This window comes from Lynx rufus, unplaced genomic scaffold (assembly GCF_022079265.1).
Source record: "Lynx rufus isolate CCGP_SWC_20201006 ecotype Redwood Valley unplaced genomic scaffold, mLynRuf1.p SCAF_1, whole genome shotgun sequence".
Classification (NCBI taxonomy): Eukaryota; Metazoa; Chordata; class Mammalia; order Carnivora; family Felidae; genus Lynx; species Lynx rufus.
In genome coordinates this window covers 2167762-2183158 of record NW_025814823.1, presented here as the reverse complement: position 1 = coordinate 2183158, position 15397 = coordinate 2167762, and the positions used below count along the sequence as shown (strand labels likewise).

General features: G+C 43.0%; 1 protein-coding gene across 4 annotated transcripts in view; it reads left to right on the top strand.

Moving 5' to 3' along the window:
* Positions 1–15397, top strand: part of ZDHHC20 (zinc finger DHHC-type palmitoyltransferase 20) — a 68879-nt gene that overhangs the window by 33092 nt on the left and 20390 nt on the right. For 3 of the 4 annotated variants that reach the window (XM_047077688.1, XM_047077696.1, XM_047077712.1), the window contains exons 4-7: positions 3624–3744; positions 11619–11688; positions 13238–13270; positions 14304–14424. In XM_047077688.1, the coding sequence (XP_046933644.1) occupies positions 3624–3744; positions 11619–11688; positions 13238–13270; positions 14304–14424 (345 nt within the window). The remainder of the gene's footprint in view (positions 1–3623; positions 3745–11618; positions 11689–13237; positions 13271–14303; positions 14425–15397) is intronic. The other variant, XM_047077704.1, reaches the window with a different exon arrangement.

Below are 15397 nucleotides of genomic sequence, written 5' to 3'. Positions count from 1 at the left end.
ATACATTTACCTAGCTTTAGAGTGAGAACATGATGATGGAGTAAAGCATAACAATAAAAGCCACCAGGGAGAAAAGCTACTTCGGGTCGTATGGTCAAGGAAACCTCTGAGGACGTGGCACCTAAACTGAGACCTCTATAAGCACAGTGTCTCTCTCACTGAAGTCTTAGCTCTTTGAAGGGAGGATCTCCGTTGTTTATTGCTCTGTCTCCATTGCCTCGAGTCAGACGTCTTACACAGCAGGCAGATTGCTAAATATGTGAATGAATGAACGGTGAGGAGGAGCAGCATCTGAACAGCCAGCAGACATCTTCTGTCACTAGGCGTCCTCTCTCGGAGGACAAGATACGGCCCCATCGCTCCTCCCATCACCCTGCAGCGGCTGCCGGCCAGCTACAGGGTGCAAGCCGTGCTCCTCTGCACGGTGCACGAGACCCTTCGTGACAGCTACAGGGTGCAAGCCGTGCTCCTTCGCACGGTGCACGAGACCCTTCGTGACAGCTACAGGGTGCAAGCCGTGCTCCTTTGCCCGGTGCACGAGACCCTTCGTGACAGCTACAGGGTGCAAGCCGTGCTCCTTTGCCCGGTGCACGAGACCCTTCGTGACAGCTACAGGGTGCAAGCCGTGCTCCTTTGCCCGGTGCACGAGACCCTTCGTGACAGCTACAGGGTGCAAGCCGTGCTCCTTTGCACGGTGCACGAGACCCTTCGTGACAGCTACAGGGTGCAAGCCGTGCTCCTTTGCACGGTGCACGAGACCCTTCGTGACAGCTACAGGGTGCAAGCCGTGCTCCTCCGCACGGTGCACGAGACCCTTCGTGACAGCTACAGGGTGCAAGCCGTGCTCCTTCGCCCGGTGCACGAGACCCTTCGTGACAGCTACAGGGTGCAAGCCGTGCTCCTCCGCCCGGTGCACGAGACCCTTCGTGACAGCTACAGGGTGCAAGCCGTGCTCCTTCGCACGGTGCACGAGACCCTTCGTGACAGCTACAGGGTGCAAGCCGTGCTCCTTCGCACGGTGCACGAGACCCTTCGTGACAGCTACAGGGTGCAAGCCGTGCTCCTCCGCACGGTGCACGAGACCCTTCGTGACAGCTACAGGGTGCAAGCCGTGCTCCTCCGCACGGTGCACGAGACCCTTCGTGACAGCTACAGGGTGCAAGCCGTGCTCCTCCGCACGGTGCACGAGACCCTTCGTGACAGCTACAGGGTGCAAGCCGTGCTCCTCCGCACGGTGCACGAGACCCTTCGTGACAGCTACAGGGTGCAAGCCGTGCTCCTCCGCACGGTGCACGAGACCCTTCGTGACCTAACATCTTAGCAGCGTCATCTCCACTGCTTCTTCCTGGCCCTCGACAGCCAAGTCCTATCTCGCGCTGACTATACCTTGCTGCGGTCACGTCTTCGTGCTTTCTGCATGCTGCGCCTGTTACCGAGATTCTCTTCCCCTCCTTGTTTTCCCGCAAGATTCCTGTTTATCTCTCAGAACCCAGCCCGGACCCCACTTCCTCCAAGACGCTTTCATTGGCAGTTCCCGCTCCCTCCTAAGGGAGCTTTTATCGTACCTGGCACTTACGCTGATTTGTAACTTGTACTTCTCTGTTGGCGTGGCTGACCTTCCGACCAGACTGTAGAAACGGACTTTGGAGGCAAGGGCCACGTTGTTACTCATCTGTGGATTCCTGTTACCTGGAACAGTGCCAGGTTCTTAACTGGTACTTAATGTGTATTTAAATGGAACCATCTGAACACTGAATTTAAGATACTGGCGTTTTATAGTTTGAATGATAGTCATAGCTTTTAATGAAAACCAGAATCATAATAATAATTTCAGAACTCGAACCCATTAACATTTTTTTTGTTCCATTCCTCACCTAAAATTCTGGTGTCTCGTGAGATTTTCATTTCGTTTAAGTTTTTCATAGTTTGTGACAGTAGTCCTTAAGGCAGAGTGATGATGTTGAGGCCTGGCTAGAAATAGGACGGTCCAGGGAAATCTGTTCACGTTTTACAAGGAACGTCTCCTTTCCAAATACATATTTATCATCATACCATATGGTTCTTATACTTTACTGTGAATGCTACAGGGGCACATCATGTCAGGAAAGAACGTTTAATTCAAACAAGTTACAAGTTATAATTCTCTTAAAAGAGAATGGGCCATTTTGCAAAGCAGGGAAGTACTTCATTATCTGATTCAAGAGGGACTGGATCTCAGAAACGTCATCTGAAGATTCCTACCTGCCCGGGAGGTTAGATAAGTGACCTCCACAGTCTCATGTTAAGATTATGGGAATCTTTTCTGACTGCTTTCTGTCCTTTTTATTTGTCTGTATTACTCCTTGCAAATCATTTGGGGATTTCTTGTGCCATCAAGATTTGAGTGTGAGAACCAGGTGAGGTAATCTAAATAGACTTCCACATCCTGAACTGTGCTGTCTGGTCAGGTTAGAGTAATAGTCTGCAAAAATCAAGAACGTTTATTTTACGTTAGTATGGAGGGACACATGCTGGAGTAAAACTCAAAAGACTTGTATCTTAATGTCAGCTCTGTCAGTAGATGCGCAGTCTTAGAAAGTTCCTCAACCCAGAGCTCCTTCAGACATGCCAAACTGTTGCCTTGTTTGTAATAGGAGAGACTGCACTGCTAAGCTAATACTGTTATTATTGATGGTGGGGCACCAGGAGTATGAACGTTTAGTAGTGAGTTAGCAGGTGGCTCAAAATACTTGAACAGAAAGAGATGAAACTCCATTCAAGCAAAACCCTGTAAGTAAAAATTGAGAAACAGAGCAAGTCTCAAGCCAATTTTAGTTGAAAAAGAAATTCTGTGAAATAAAGAGAGAGAAACTGGAAGCAGCTATCTGCCTGAAATTATAGAGGCATAAGACTCAGGGTCCTTGAGATGCTGGGATGACCACGACCTGACAAGAAGAGCAGCTCTGGACAGTCCTTTGTGGGGAAGCTGCTGTTCAAGGAAACGAACTGCAAGCTGGCCACACTGTGGGATTAAAGACGTGAGAGATGGAAACTACAAATAACTCCATAAAGGAATCGCTCTTGGAGAAAAGGAGACTATGCCTGCCTTGACAACCCTTAGTCATTTTGCAGAAAGTACTCCTGTTGGTTAGCTTTTTCAAAGCTAAAACAAAGTAGTAAAAGAATGGCTTGTCCTCACTGAGATATTTGGCCAGAAAATGGTTGGACCCCATGCCCGCGATTTAACCTGTTGCCCAAAGCAAGTGAATCTTTGGCCATCCTTCCAAAAATTAAAAATTTCTTGACACTAATTTTCAAACACCAGAGTTTTTCTAGTAGAAAGTGTATACTTAACCCTTTTTGGTTGGGAGGTATTTAGTTTTGTCTGTAGAAAGCAAAGATACACAATTTTCTAGTTCATATTCTTTCCCATCATTAGAATAGAGGGCAGATATTTTTTAATCTGTCAAAGGTATGTAGTTTTGTTAAAATGTACTTGATTTAGCCTCTTAAATCTGAAAACAAATTTTGCCTTTTCTTCATGGAAGAAAATGTTTTTTGTTTGTTCTGGATAAAACTTTCTGAGTGTGATAGTTCATGATCATGGGATTAAAAAGAATTAATAGTTATTTCTCCTTTTATAGTTCTATTTGTCCAATTCTGAAAAAGAACGTTACGAAAAGGAATTCAGCCAAGAAAGACAACAAGAAATTTTGAGAAGAGCGGCAAGGGACTTACCTATCTACACCACATCAGCTTCAAGGAGTAAGAAAAAACAGTCTTAAGTTTTCCTTTCTGTAGAAGTTTTAAAATATAATTAACCCTGCCAAGATATGTCTGCGTGATTTGACTATTAAATGGATATTGTAATTGCTGCAGATAATGTCTTCAAGAACAAGATTTTCCCGTGTTCTGTATCTTCTGTGGTATTTCAGAGATATGTCCATATATGTACATATGTTGATAACTGATTTTTTTTTTAATTTTTATTTATTTTTGAGACCGAGAAAGACAGAACATGAATGGGGGAGGGTCAGAGAGAGGGAGACGCAGAATCTGAAGCAGGCTCCAGGCTCCGAGCTGTCAGCACAGAGCCCGATGCGGGGCTTAAACTCACGGAGTGTGAGATCATGACCTAAGCTGAAGTCGGACGCTCAACCGACTGAGCCACCCAGGTGCCCTGATAATTGATTTTTTAAGGGGCTCACTATGAGTCTCTGTGCATTTTTTTTCCAACTCAACATCATGGCTAAAAATTTCATTTGTTATTCTTAGTGAACCATCTTTTGGAAATTCTGGTTTGAATTTGAATATCGTGTGTCATCACAAGAGTAATTTTTTTTTTTTTAATTTTTTTTTCAACGTTTATTTATTTTTGGGACAGAGAGAGACAGAGCATGAACGGGGGAGGGGCACAGAGAGAGGGAGACACAGAATCGGAAACAGGCTCCAGGCCCCGAGCCATCAGCCCAGAGCCCGACGCGGGGCTCGAACTCACGGACCGCGAGATCGTGACCTGGCTGAAGTCGGACGCTTAACCGACTGCGCCACCCAGGCGCCCCAAGAGTAATTTTTTTTTAATCAAGAATGCACGAACTTAGAATGGATAGGAATAAAAGACACAAAGGGGAGGAAGCCTGTTCCAGTTTTTTTGTTTTTTTTTAATGTTTGTTTATTTTTGAGGCTGGGGGAGGGGTAGAGAGCGAGAAAGAGGATCCGAAGTGGGTTCTGCGCTGACAGCAGTGAACCCAGGGTGGGGCTCAAACTCACTATGAGTTCGACCTGAGCCAAAGTTGGACGCTCAACCGACTGAGCCACCCGGGTGCTCTCTGTTCAGTTTTTAAAACTACTATTCAGAGAGCCAGAATTTGAACTCGGGTTAGTCTGGTTCCAAAGCCACTGGTATTTCTGCTGTCCCACTTCCTGCACTGAGGTGGGTGACTCCTCCAGCACCTTCCTTTTCTCAGGTGAGAGTCTTACGATAGGGATGAATTTCTGAGTGACCAGTGTGGTCACTTCAGTATAGGAAATTGTTTTACGTTATGTATTACGTACCTCCTGAGTTTGTTCAAATAGCAGATACTGTAATGGCCGACAGTTACTCAGTTCTGAGTGCTTTACACACACTCATTTAAACTTCACAACAGCCCTGTGCCGTAGACACTGTTGTCTTCATTTCACAGGCGAGGAGACTGAGACACAGAGAGGTTGATAACTTGTTCAAGGTCAGACAGAGACTATGTGAAAAATTGGCATAAAATCGAGGTGCTGTGGCCCTAGAACCCACTATGCTGCTGAACTCCGCGGGGAAGCAAAAGGAACTTTACTTTCGTATAGTCACATTACAAGTTGTGACTAAGGAAGTACAAAGTTTGTGCCAGACTTTAGGAGGGGGTATTTGATTTTTAAATTTTTTGTGCGCTTAATACTATTCATTTTGCATGACTAATACATTGCCATACATAACGAAAACGTGAATATCAGATCAGACCCCAGCTTTTCTATTACTAGTGTAGCGAGAGTCACTAGCTTTGTAAGCGCTTGTGTCCTTATTTTAAAACAAGGCTAAACATATCTACGTCTTTGGGTTAGTGGAAATATTAAGTGAGATACGTAAATGAGATGTGCATTTAGTGTAGATCTTGGTATATAATTATAAATTTTCAGTAAATGATAGCTAATATAAAATAATCCTTTTTCTATTCAATCATGAAAAGTGTGGTTTATAATAATTATTTGCGCTTCTAGTTCTGTAGATGAGACGTTCTTAACCTAAAATCCAAGATTTTGAAGAATTTATGAATCCTGAGATAATATGCAAAGTTGTGGGTACGTGTATCTTTCAGAGTAGCCCATTCATAGCAAGATCATCTGATTTTCAGAGCAGTACATGTGTCCTGAAGAGTTAATGGCCGCTGATGTAAAATCTTTACACTTTAAGCTTTATTATTTTTCATTAATTATAATGACTTTCCTTTAATGTGAATAATATCCTTCATCTGTTCAGTCTTACACACTTTGCTGGTGATTATTTAATCCTCGGGACAACTCTGAGGTAGGTGATGCACTTGTCCTCATTTTAGAGATGAGGACAGGAGGCACAATGAGGGGTCCAAAGTCCCCGAGTGATAAGGTCTGAGATTTACAGCTTCTTACCTTCTGACGACAGGCAGAGTCCTAGCTCGGGAGCACTGTTTCATACTGCACTTCTGCTTAGAATTCCAAACTTTGGGGACTTTCATTCTTTTTTCTTGTTGTAGAAGTCAAATCTATTCATTCTTTAAAAAACAAAATTACAGAAACACGTATTATAGGAAGTGGACCTTCCACAGACCAGAGACGAATGAAAGTGACAGAGCGGCCTCCACAGGAAGGATCTCCGGGGGCAGAAGGGAAGCTTTTCACTCACTTCCTCTTTGGTCTTTTTGAACCATGTGGACATATTATTATCTATTCATCAAACAAACAAAATTTAGTCTCCACAGGGTGGATCCAACCAACGTCTCTCTCCCTTTGTCCCACACTGTTTCCCTGTATCAACTCTGTGCTGAAGCACTCTGTCTTTCCCCACCGTTGTGAAATGTCTTTTCCTCTGCCTAGAATGATTATTTTTTCCTCTTTAAATCCAGTTTAAGTTTTAATGTCTACTTTTCACCCATTTCTATTCACTTGAACAAGAAGTAATTTTTAAAAGTGCTTGGAACTTCTCAAATTCTTACCTTGTCGATCACAAATCACAGCCTCATAGTCATTTCTGTTTATCTCACCTCCTCGACCTGATTCTAAGAGTCTGGCAGTCAGGAGTTTCTCCCGTGGTCCCTAACGAAGTGTCTCATTAATAGGCCCTCGGTAGGTGTTTGTTGAATGAATCTGTCCCTCCTCCGGGGCCGCTCCCGCGCTCCCTGCACGTCACTCTCGTGCGGGGGCCTTGCTGACCTTCTCTGTGTCATCCCAGTTCTAGTGTCGCACCATTTGTGCACTTGCGAATCTAACTAGCCTTCTCTCCGTGATTTTTCCCATCATAGTCCGAATTTCTATTTTATCAGGAATTGTAATCATATATTTACCAGAAATAATTTTTATTATCCTATGAATAACACCTGCTTTACTGAGAATCTGATATGTTCTAGAAGATTTTGGATTTAATCTGCACGGCAGTCCCTTACACCTGGTATTATTTGCACTCACACAGGAGGAAACTGAGGCTCGTGGAAAGTGAGTTACTGACCCAGTAACTGACGCGGTTGGCGGGAGAACTGGCATCTCACCTGACTGGTGACAGAGTCCCTGCTGCTCCCAGCACAGTGCACTGTCACCACACCCTTACAGGCTGGCTTTTCCAGAGCTTATCAGTTTCCTCTTGGTGTCTGTGTTCCTCTCCTTTTTTTTTCTTAATGTTGATTTTATTTATTTCGAGAGAGAAGAGGGCGGTAGAGGGGCAGAGACGGAGAGAAAGAATCCCAAGTAGGCTTTGCACTGTCAGCATAGGGCCTGACGTGGAGCTTAACCTCATGAACCGTGAGATCGTGACCTGAGTTGAAATCAAGAGCCAGACATTTAACCAGCTGAGCCACGCAGGCACCCCTCGTCCTTTCGTATATTTGCATGGAGATTGCTGACCTTTTTCCTCTCTTCTCCCCCAGTTTTCTCCTAAAACTCTTGCTTCTCCACTTAATAAATTACAACCAACTTCTTCCTTCTGCTTTCAGGTATGCGTCAAAGTATGTCTCTCTTAAAAACAACAACAAAAATTTCAGGGCACCTGGGTGGCTCAGTCGGTTAAGCATCCAGCTATTGACGTCGGCTCAGGTCCCGGTCTCACAGTTCGTGGGTTCAAGCCCCCCATCAGGCTCTGTGCTGACAGCGAGGAGGCTGCTTGGGATTCTCTCCCCGCTCCCCGCTCCCCGCTCCCCGCCCCTCTCTCTGCCCCTCCCCCACTCACATACTCTCTCTCTCTCAAAATAAATAAAACAACAGTCACAACAAAAATTTGGTTCTGTTGCTATTCTAACCACTATTATATTTTGAGTTAGATCCTCTGGTAAGCTGTCTGTACCCAGGGCCTGTGTTCCTTCCCACGTGATTCCAGACAGCTGGCCTCCATTCTCCCTACTTGAGCTCAGTGGCTTTTGCCCTCTGACTTCTTGAGAAGCTTTCTTCTTTTTGCTTTTCTAGTATAGTTCTGTTCTGCATCCTTGAATGATTATTCATCCTCCTAAATTTTTTCTTTTTTTTTTTCTTTTTGGAGAGAGAGAGAGAATGGGAATCTTAAGCAGGCTCCCTTCTCAGTGCAGAGTCCCATACAAGGTTTGATCCCACGACCCTGGGATCATGACCTGAGCCAAATTCAGGAGCCAGATACTCAGCCAACTGAGCCACCCGAGCGCCCCTTATTTTTCTATCTCTTCACTTCACAAGGGTGCCCTGCCCCAATTCTTTTTGTACTGTTCCTTCAACTTTTGTTTTCAGTTATGGAATTCTGACACTGTGATATTGTGATCATTCGTTTATTACGTCTCAATTTGTTTTCTTTAATAGTTTTCAAGAAGGAGTTCACTTTCCTCATATGAATTAGAGCAGATTCAAGGACACTGTCACACCAGCACTCACCTGTATCCCAGACCCTTTCTTGTACGTCAGGTACACGGGCGGAGTTGCAGCTACACACGAGGATTGCTTGTCTGCCTGGAGGCCTCCCACCTCCCTGCCCCAGGGCTGCAGCGTCCTCCCCGGGGATGCAGAGGGAAGAAGGTGCAGCCCTCTCCCCCTGGGGGCCCGGGACCCATCATTTAAGGCTTCCCACTCTCCTTGGCCTGTGCCGCCCAGTTCGGCATCTCCCGCTCGGTTCCTGTTCTGGGTTTCTTGCACCGATGTGTCTGTGATCTGTGGGTGTCCGTGGGATGAGGTGAGCTCGGGGTCGTGCTGCTCCATCGTCTTCCCAGGCCTCCCCCAGGACAGCTGTCCTTGAGCCACCTATTATCCAAACCTACAAACCCAAACAGAACTGGGCGCGTCAATTCAGACTTTAATACCGTCAAGCAGTATTTGCCACATGGCAGAAACTCTCTGAATACAGTACTTGCTGCATGAACGGGTGAGAGAATGAATCCATGAAAAACGCCTACCCCAGGCTACCCGCCCGGCCCGCCCTCACCCGGGCTCCCTTCGGTGGTTTGCCGCCTCGTTCATCTAGGTGCCCTAGACCAGAAACTGAAGTTTTCTGATTGCTTCCTTTTCCCCGGTTCCTCTATCCGCTCAGTCCTCAAGATCCACCACAAGTCTTCTTCAAACGTCTGTTCAGGGGCGCCTGGCTGGCTCGGTCGGTTAAGCATCTGACTCTCAGTGGGAGCTCAGGTCATGATCTCACGGTTTTGTGAGTTCGGGCCCCGCACGGGGCTCTGTGCTGACAGCACGGAGCCTGCTTGGGGTCCTCTCTCTCTGCCCTTCCCCCTCTCACACTGTGTCTCTGTCTCAAAACACATAAATAAAAACTGAAAAAAAAAAAAAAAGTCTGTTCAGTTTAGTCTCCTCTCAGGGCAAAATTACCATCTCAGAATTTTGAGTAGAAGAATAGAGGAAAAAGAAACTAAGATACTCTTCACCCTCATCTTACTTAACTGCCAGTTCAGCTGTGTTTAGCCTTTGGGCAGATTACTTCCTCTCGACTTTGGGGTGTTTTTCATCTGTTGAATGGAGAGATCAGCTAGCACATTCCTACGGTCCTAAAGCTTTACTTTTTCTACATTGTCTGGTTTGACCTCCCTAGTGTCCAACCCCGGTGATGGGGTTAAGGCGCTCTAGAAGGCCCTCAGTGTAGTACGGCTTACTCATTTAAGGAGTGGGTATTTACCTACATCCCCTTCATTTTAAAGACGTTTTTGTTGAAATTACAAAAGTAATACATGCACACGATTTAAAAAAAAATTTTTAGGGCACCAAATGAAAAGTGAGGTTGCCCTTCACCCTGGCAGTGTTCTCCGGGGGGACCCTGTTACATCCTCGCAGAAAATTTTCATACTTGGCAGAGTATTACAAAACTTACATGCAATTAATATATTTCAACAACTAGAGTGGATAGGTATTAACCAATACAGATTTAGTTACCCGGATAGTGCCTTTTAGCAAGTATAACATTGCTTCAAAGCTTCAGAATAGCACTTTGTCTCTCTTACATGTTAATTCACCTCTAGAAGGTGGATATATTTTATTGGGATATGTGAAGAGAAAAGAATATACTTATTTCCCTTAGAGTTGTGAAACATGCTGTATATTCAAACTGTTCTACAATTTGCTTTTTTTCATCTGATATATTTGCATTTTTCCAATTTAGGGTACGTGTGTATTTTGTATGGAAAATTCTCGTTAAAGTCTGCATAGTATTCCACTGTATGGATAGATATAAAATGCCTAGCCATTTACATAATTTAAGTAATTCATAATATTTTATTGTTAAAAATAATGCTATAGTGAACATGTCTGTAGAATTTTCTAGAAGTAGAAATCCTGGGTCAGAGAACATATACATCTTAAGTTTTTATAGATGCTCCCAAATTTCCTTCCAAAAAGATTGTAACACACGACATCGTCCGTGCAATTTTTAGAGGGTATCGTTAATTTAAATTTTTATTTGAACCTATTTTCTGTGCTAGGAAACAAACAGTAATAGTACAGAAAATAGGCTCAAACAAATAGGATCACAAGTAATAGGCAGCAACTTAGGCTTTTTAACTCTCACCCCAAAAAACCACCGAAAAATATGAGATGGTGTCAGGAATTGGTGGGTATTTCCAGTATCTTAAGGGCAAGACTGCAAGACAGAACTGGAACCGGAATTGGAGAGCCAAAGCTGGGACTGTGTGGAGCTTGTTTCTTCTGGTTCCTGTAGATCTGTTTGATTTGTAACACTGTCTGCCTCCAAATGAGTTTTCATTTTTTTCCCAAGTCACATGGCAGACTATCACCGTCGCGTGTTTCCCAGCTCCAGCGCTCCGTCTCTGTGCTGCATCCGCGGGAGAGAGAGCACGAACTAGAAGGGGGAAGGGTGGTCTGGACTTGTTCCCCAGAGGAGGAGAGAGTGGCTTTTCGACCAGGCAGATACGCCCCAAAGAAGCCCACTACACTTAGAATATCAAGTAGAGTATTTACCGTTTAATTGCTCTAATCTGTAAAAGTTTCAACAGTTTGCGAGAGACCATTGGCCTTGTTGCCAAGTCGGTACAATCTGTTTGCTTTAGAGGCCGTCACGCAGAGAACAGTGAGCATCTGACTATGATCATATTGTCGTTATTCATCCATAATCATGGTTTTAAAAAGTACTTTTTGAGGGGCACCTGGGTGGTTCAGTTGGTTGAGCATCCATCCGACTCTTGGTTTCAGCTCAGGTCATGATCTCATGGTTTGTGAGTTCTGCATTGGGCGGAGCCTGCTTGGGATTTCTCTCTCCCTCTCTCTCTGCCCCTCCCTGGCTTGCTCTCTCTCTTTCTCTCTCTCTCTCTCTCAAAATAAGTAAACATTAAATTTTTTTTTAAATGATTATTTGCCAGTTTCACAGAGTTATTTGTAAAAGAATGAAAGCAAATGTTATAGTCAAATTCAGCTTGTACATCCTTCAACAATTTCCTTTTAATTCTTAAATGTAGCCATCAGATATTGTGAAAGATGTCAGTTGATTAAACCTGACCGGGCACATCACTGCTCAGCATGTGACATGTAAGTATGACTCATTTGTTTTCATTTAACCCTAGCACTGCACATTGGTGACGGGAGAAGAGTAGGGGATGGAATATTTTGTATGCTTTATGCTTAGCAAAAACGCTTCATCCTCTCCAATTACTTGCTATGTATGCTGGGCTAACAAAAATATTTATATAAGCTAGAATATACTTTGAAGTAATCTCGCTTCCTATACTAGTTGATAGAATGTTTTTTAAATATACTTCCTATGCTTACGCCTAATGTAACATTGATGAGCAAGTAATAACCCCTTTGAGAAAGATGACTTTAGCTCGCGGATTAAAAAGACTATCATGACAATATTCTTGTTTATCTTGTTAATATTAAAACATAACAAACCACAGACATACTGTTTTCAGTTACTGTCTGTGACATCGTTCCCAGAAAAATTTGAAAGATTTTATTTTATGTGCACTTTTGAGAAGATAGTGTGTTGAAGGAAAGATCTATAGTTTAGGAATCTCCGCTAGTCCTTGAACTGTAGTTAGGTTGTTTAACATTCTGGGTATTAGTTTATTCATTTCTTATGTTACAGCAGTCCCCTCTTATCTGTCTGAGGATATGTCCCAAGATCCCCAGTGAATGCCTGAAACTATATATACTATGTTTTCTCCTATACATACATAACTATATGAAAAAATTTAACTCCTAAATTATGCGTGGTAAGAAATTAACAACAGTAGCTAATAATAAAACAATAGTTATGACAATAGGCTGTAATAAGTGTATGTGAATGTGGACTCTCTAAAAATGTCTTACCGTGTACCTACCCCAACTGGGAAGAGATGAAGGGAGGTGGGTGACATAGACCCTGTGACGCAGCGTTCTGGCTGCCGCTGACCTTCTGGGTGCGTCAGAGGGAGGATCATCTGATTCCAGACCGTGGGTGACTGCTGGGAGCTGAGACGAGGAGAAGCAACTCTAGATGGGGGAGACGGCTATATTTGAGATGTTCTCTGGTCTGACTTCATACAAATCTGGATTATGTGTATTGGCGGGGAGGCAGATTTGGAGGGGTTTTTTTAATTATAAAAGCATAGTCGTGCTCATCTACGGAATCCAATTTTGTGAATTGTGTGGAAAAAATAACCATCTACAAGCCCATCGTTGGTAATATTTTAACATATTTGCTCCTATGGTTTTATTTTTATGTCTCGCATGTGGTTAAAACAGCCTAGGGATTTCTGTGTTTCATTTTATCTCCCTCAGCTAATTTGTAAGCTGGGCCTGTCTAAGTGACCTAGTGTTACATGTACCATATCAGTATATTAAAATATCATTTGATGTGGTTCAAAGCAGTTGACTGTGCACAACTGAATTCCCAGTATTAAAAATCATTATTTCTTACCTGTAAAAGTACTTGGCGAAATATCAGAGATATTTTCGAACCTAATGTTCACTGGGTTGGTTCTTCTAAGATGTTATTTGTAAAGGTAAAAATTTAAGCCAAAGAAGAAGAAAATTATGAGCAATTAGAATTAGGGGAATTTTTATAAGGATTTTCTTACGCTCATTTGTTTTTTAGATGTATTCTTAAGATGGATCATCACTGTCCTTGGTATGTATAAAAAATAGAGGAAATCTCATTGGGGGTGGAGAGGTGGGAAGGAGAGAATTGAGAGTAATTTACCTCAGCATTTTTAAGTTTTGAAGGTCAGTGTAATTACTCCTAGATATCAAGATTGATGTAGTCATTTATATGCATATATATGTATGTAGTTGTTTATATTAAATATATTCCTTTAACTATAAATCTGATGTATTAACCCAAGTAAGTACATAATAAGAATTGACATTGGGGCACCTGAGCGGCTGTCAGTTAAGTGTCCACTCTTGATCTCGCGGTTCGTGGGATCAAACCCCCTCCGCCCCCCCCCCCGGGCTCCACACTGACAGCACGGACCCTGCTTGGGATTCTTCTCTCCCTCTCTCTCTGCCCCTCCCCTGCTCGTTCTCTCTCTCTCTCAGAATAAATACATTAAATTAAAAAAAAAAAGAATTAAACATCAAAATTCCAAATTGCTTGAGACACCTGTGTAGCTCAGGCGTTTAAGTGTCTGAACTGTTGATTCGGCTCAGGTCATGATCTCACAGTCGTGAGATCAAGGCCCGTGTTGGGCCCCATACTGAGCTTGGAGACTGCTTAAGATTCTTTCTCCCTCTCCCTGTGTCCTTTCCCTCTTCCTCTCACTCACTCTCTCTCTCTCAGAAATAATAAAATAAAATAAATTCCAAATTCCTCATAGAATTTATTAAAAACACACATCCACAATGAAGACACTGCTTCTCCTACTTCCCAAATGGCTCATTTCCAAGTAATAATGATTAAGTTTTTTTTCTGTCGTATGTTTATGGTTTAAAAAATGACGTAAAATTTGCCACCTTAACCATTTCTACGTGTGCACTTCAGTAGGTGCAAAGTACGTTCGCGTTGTTGTGTGCCCAGCATCCATAGCTTCTCATCCTGCACAGCTAAGGTCCTGTGCCCATCCCTGCCCCATGCAGCCCCTGGAAGACACCATTCTGTGTTTTGTCTCTGTGAGTTTGTGGTTTGTCATATTTTTACAGTGTGACTTTTTGTATTCTTCTAGGGTGAATAACTGTGTGGGATTTTCTAATTACAAATTCTTCCTGCTGTTTTTATTGTATTCCTTGTTATATTGCCTTTTTGTGGCTACAACAGTTTTACAGTACTTTATAAAATTTTGGACGGTAAGTCTTTTTTCTATCTTAAACCATATATTTAAGCCTTTTTAAGATGCTATATTCATAAAGAATTCCTTCATTCTTTATTATAAATCGATACACTTCATTTCAGTTTTACTAGATGGAATTTATAATGGATCAGAAAGCAGATCGGTTATAATTTACCTTCATATGTTTATGTTTACTTGTATATAAATGGATAGTAAACAAGATACGGTGAACTTTAGTGATCCAAACTCTTTTCACCAACACTGTAACAGTAGATACACCAGTTTTAGGGAAGTAGTTGCTTTTAGTCGAGTTGAAGAGACTTCCTGCAGTTTTACAGTAATAAAAGTGAAATTGCCAATACCCGAAACACCCACTAATCTGTTTCCTGCCTCTGTAGATGTTAATCTGTTTTCTATCGTGAGTTGAAAGGTTTTTTTCCACGTTTTCAGTTTATATCTTACAACCCTATTTTGTTTTTATCAAACTGAAGTTTTATATTCTTAAAGCAGTATTTTTATGATTTCTGACTTTCCTATTTATTTAAAAGCCATGCTTTTCATTTATGACTTCTGGCTTTAGTCTGTTCACTATACATTTATACGATATTGACCCAGGTTTTCCTTTTCCATTGGCATTTTAATTAGTTTTGTTTTCACATTTAAATCTTTGATTTTGAAGAGGGGATTATTGTGGTCAAAAAGTACTTTGTATTTTATCCTTCCTAAAAATTCTATTGAGAGGTTTTAAAATGTAGGTTTTATGACTGAACTGCCCAGGCGTGCTGAAGCCAGCTGATCGGGAGCTGATTAGGTGTCATCGAAAAGGAAGTTTGTTCCTCACGGTGTCTGAGGGGAGGGGCCCACCGCGCCATGCAGGACCACGTGGGAAGCACCAGGCAGGGTGACCAGATTTAGGGGGAGCCAGTTTGAGTAATGTCTGCAGTCCCTGGGTTGTCTTCACCTTTCCGTGGGGTGGTGAAGGCAGGGCA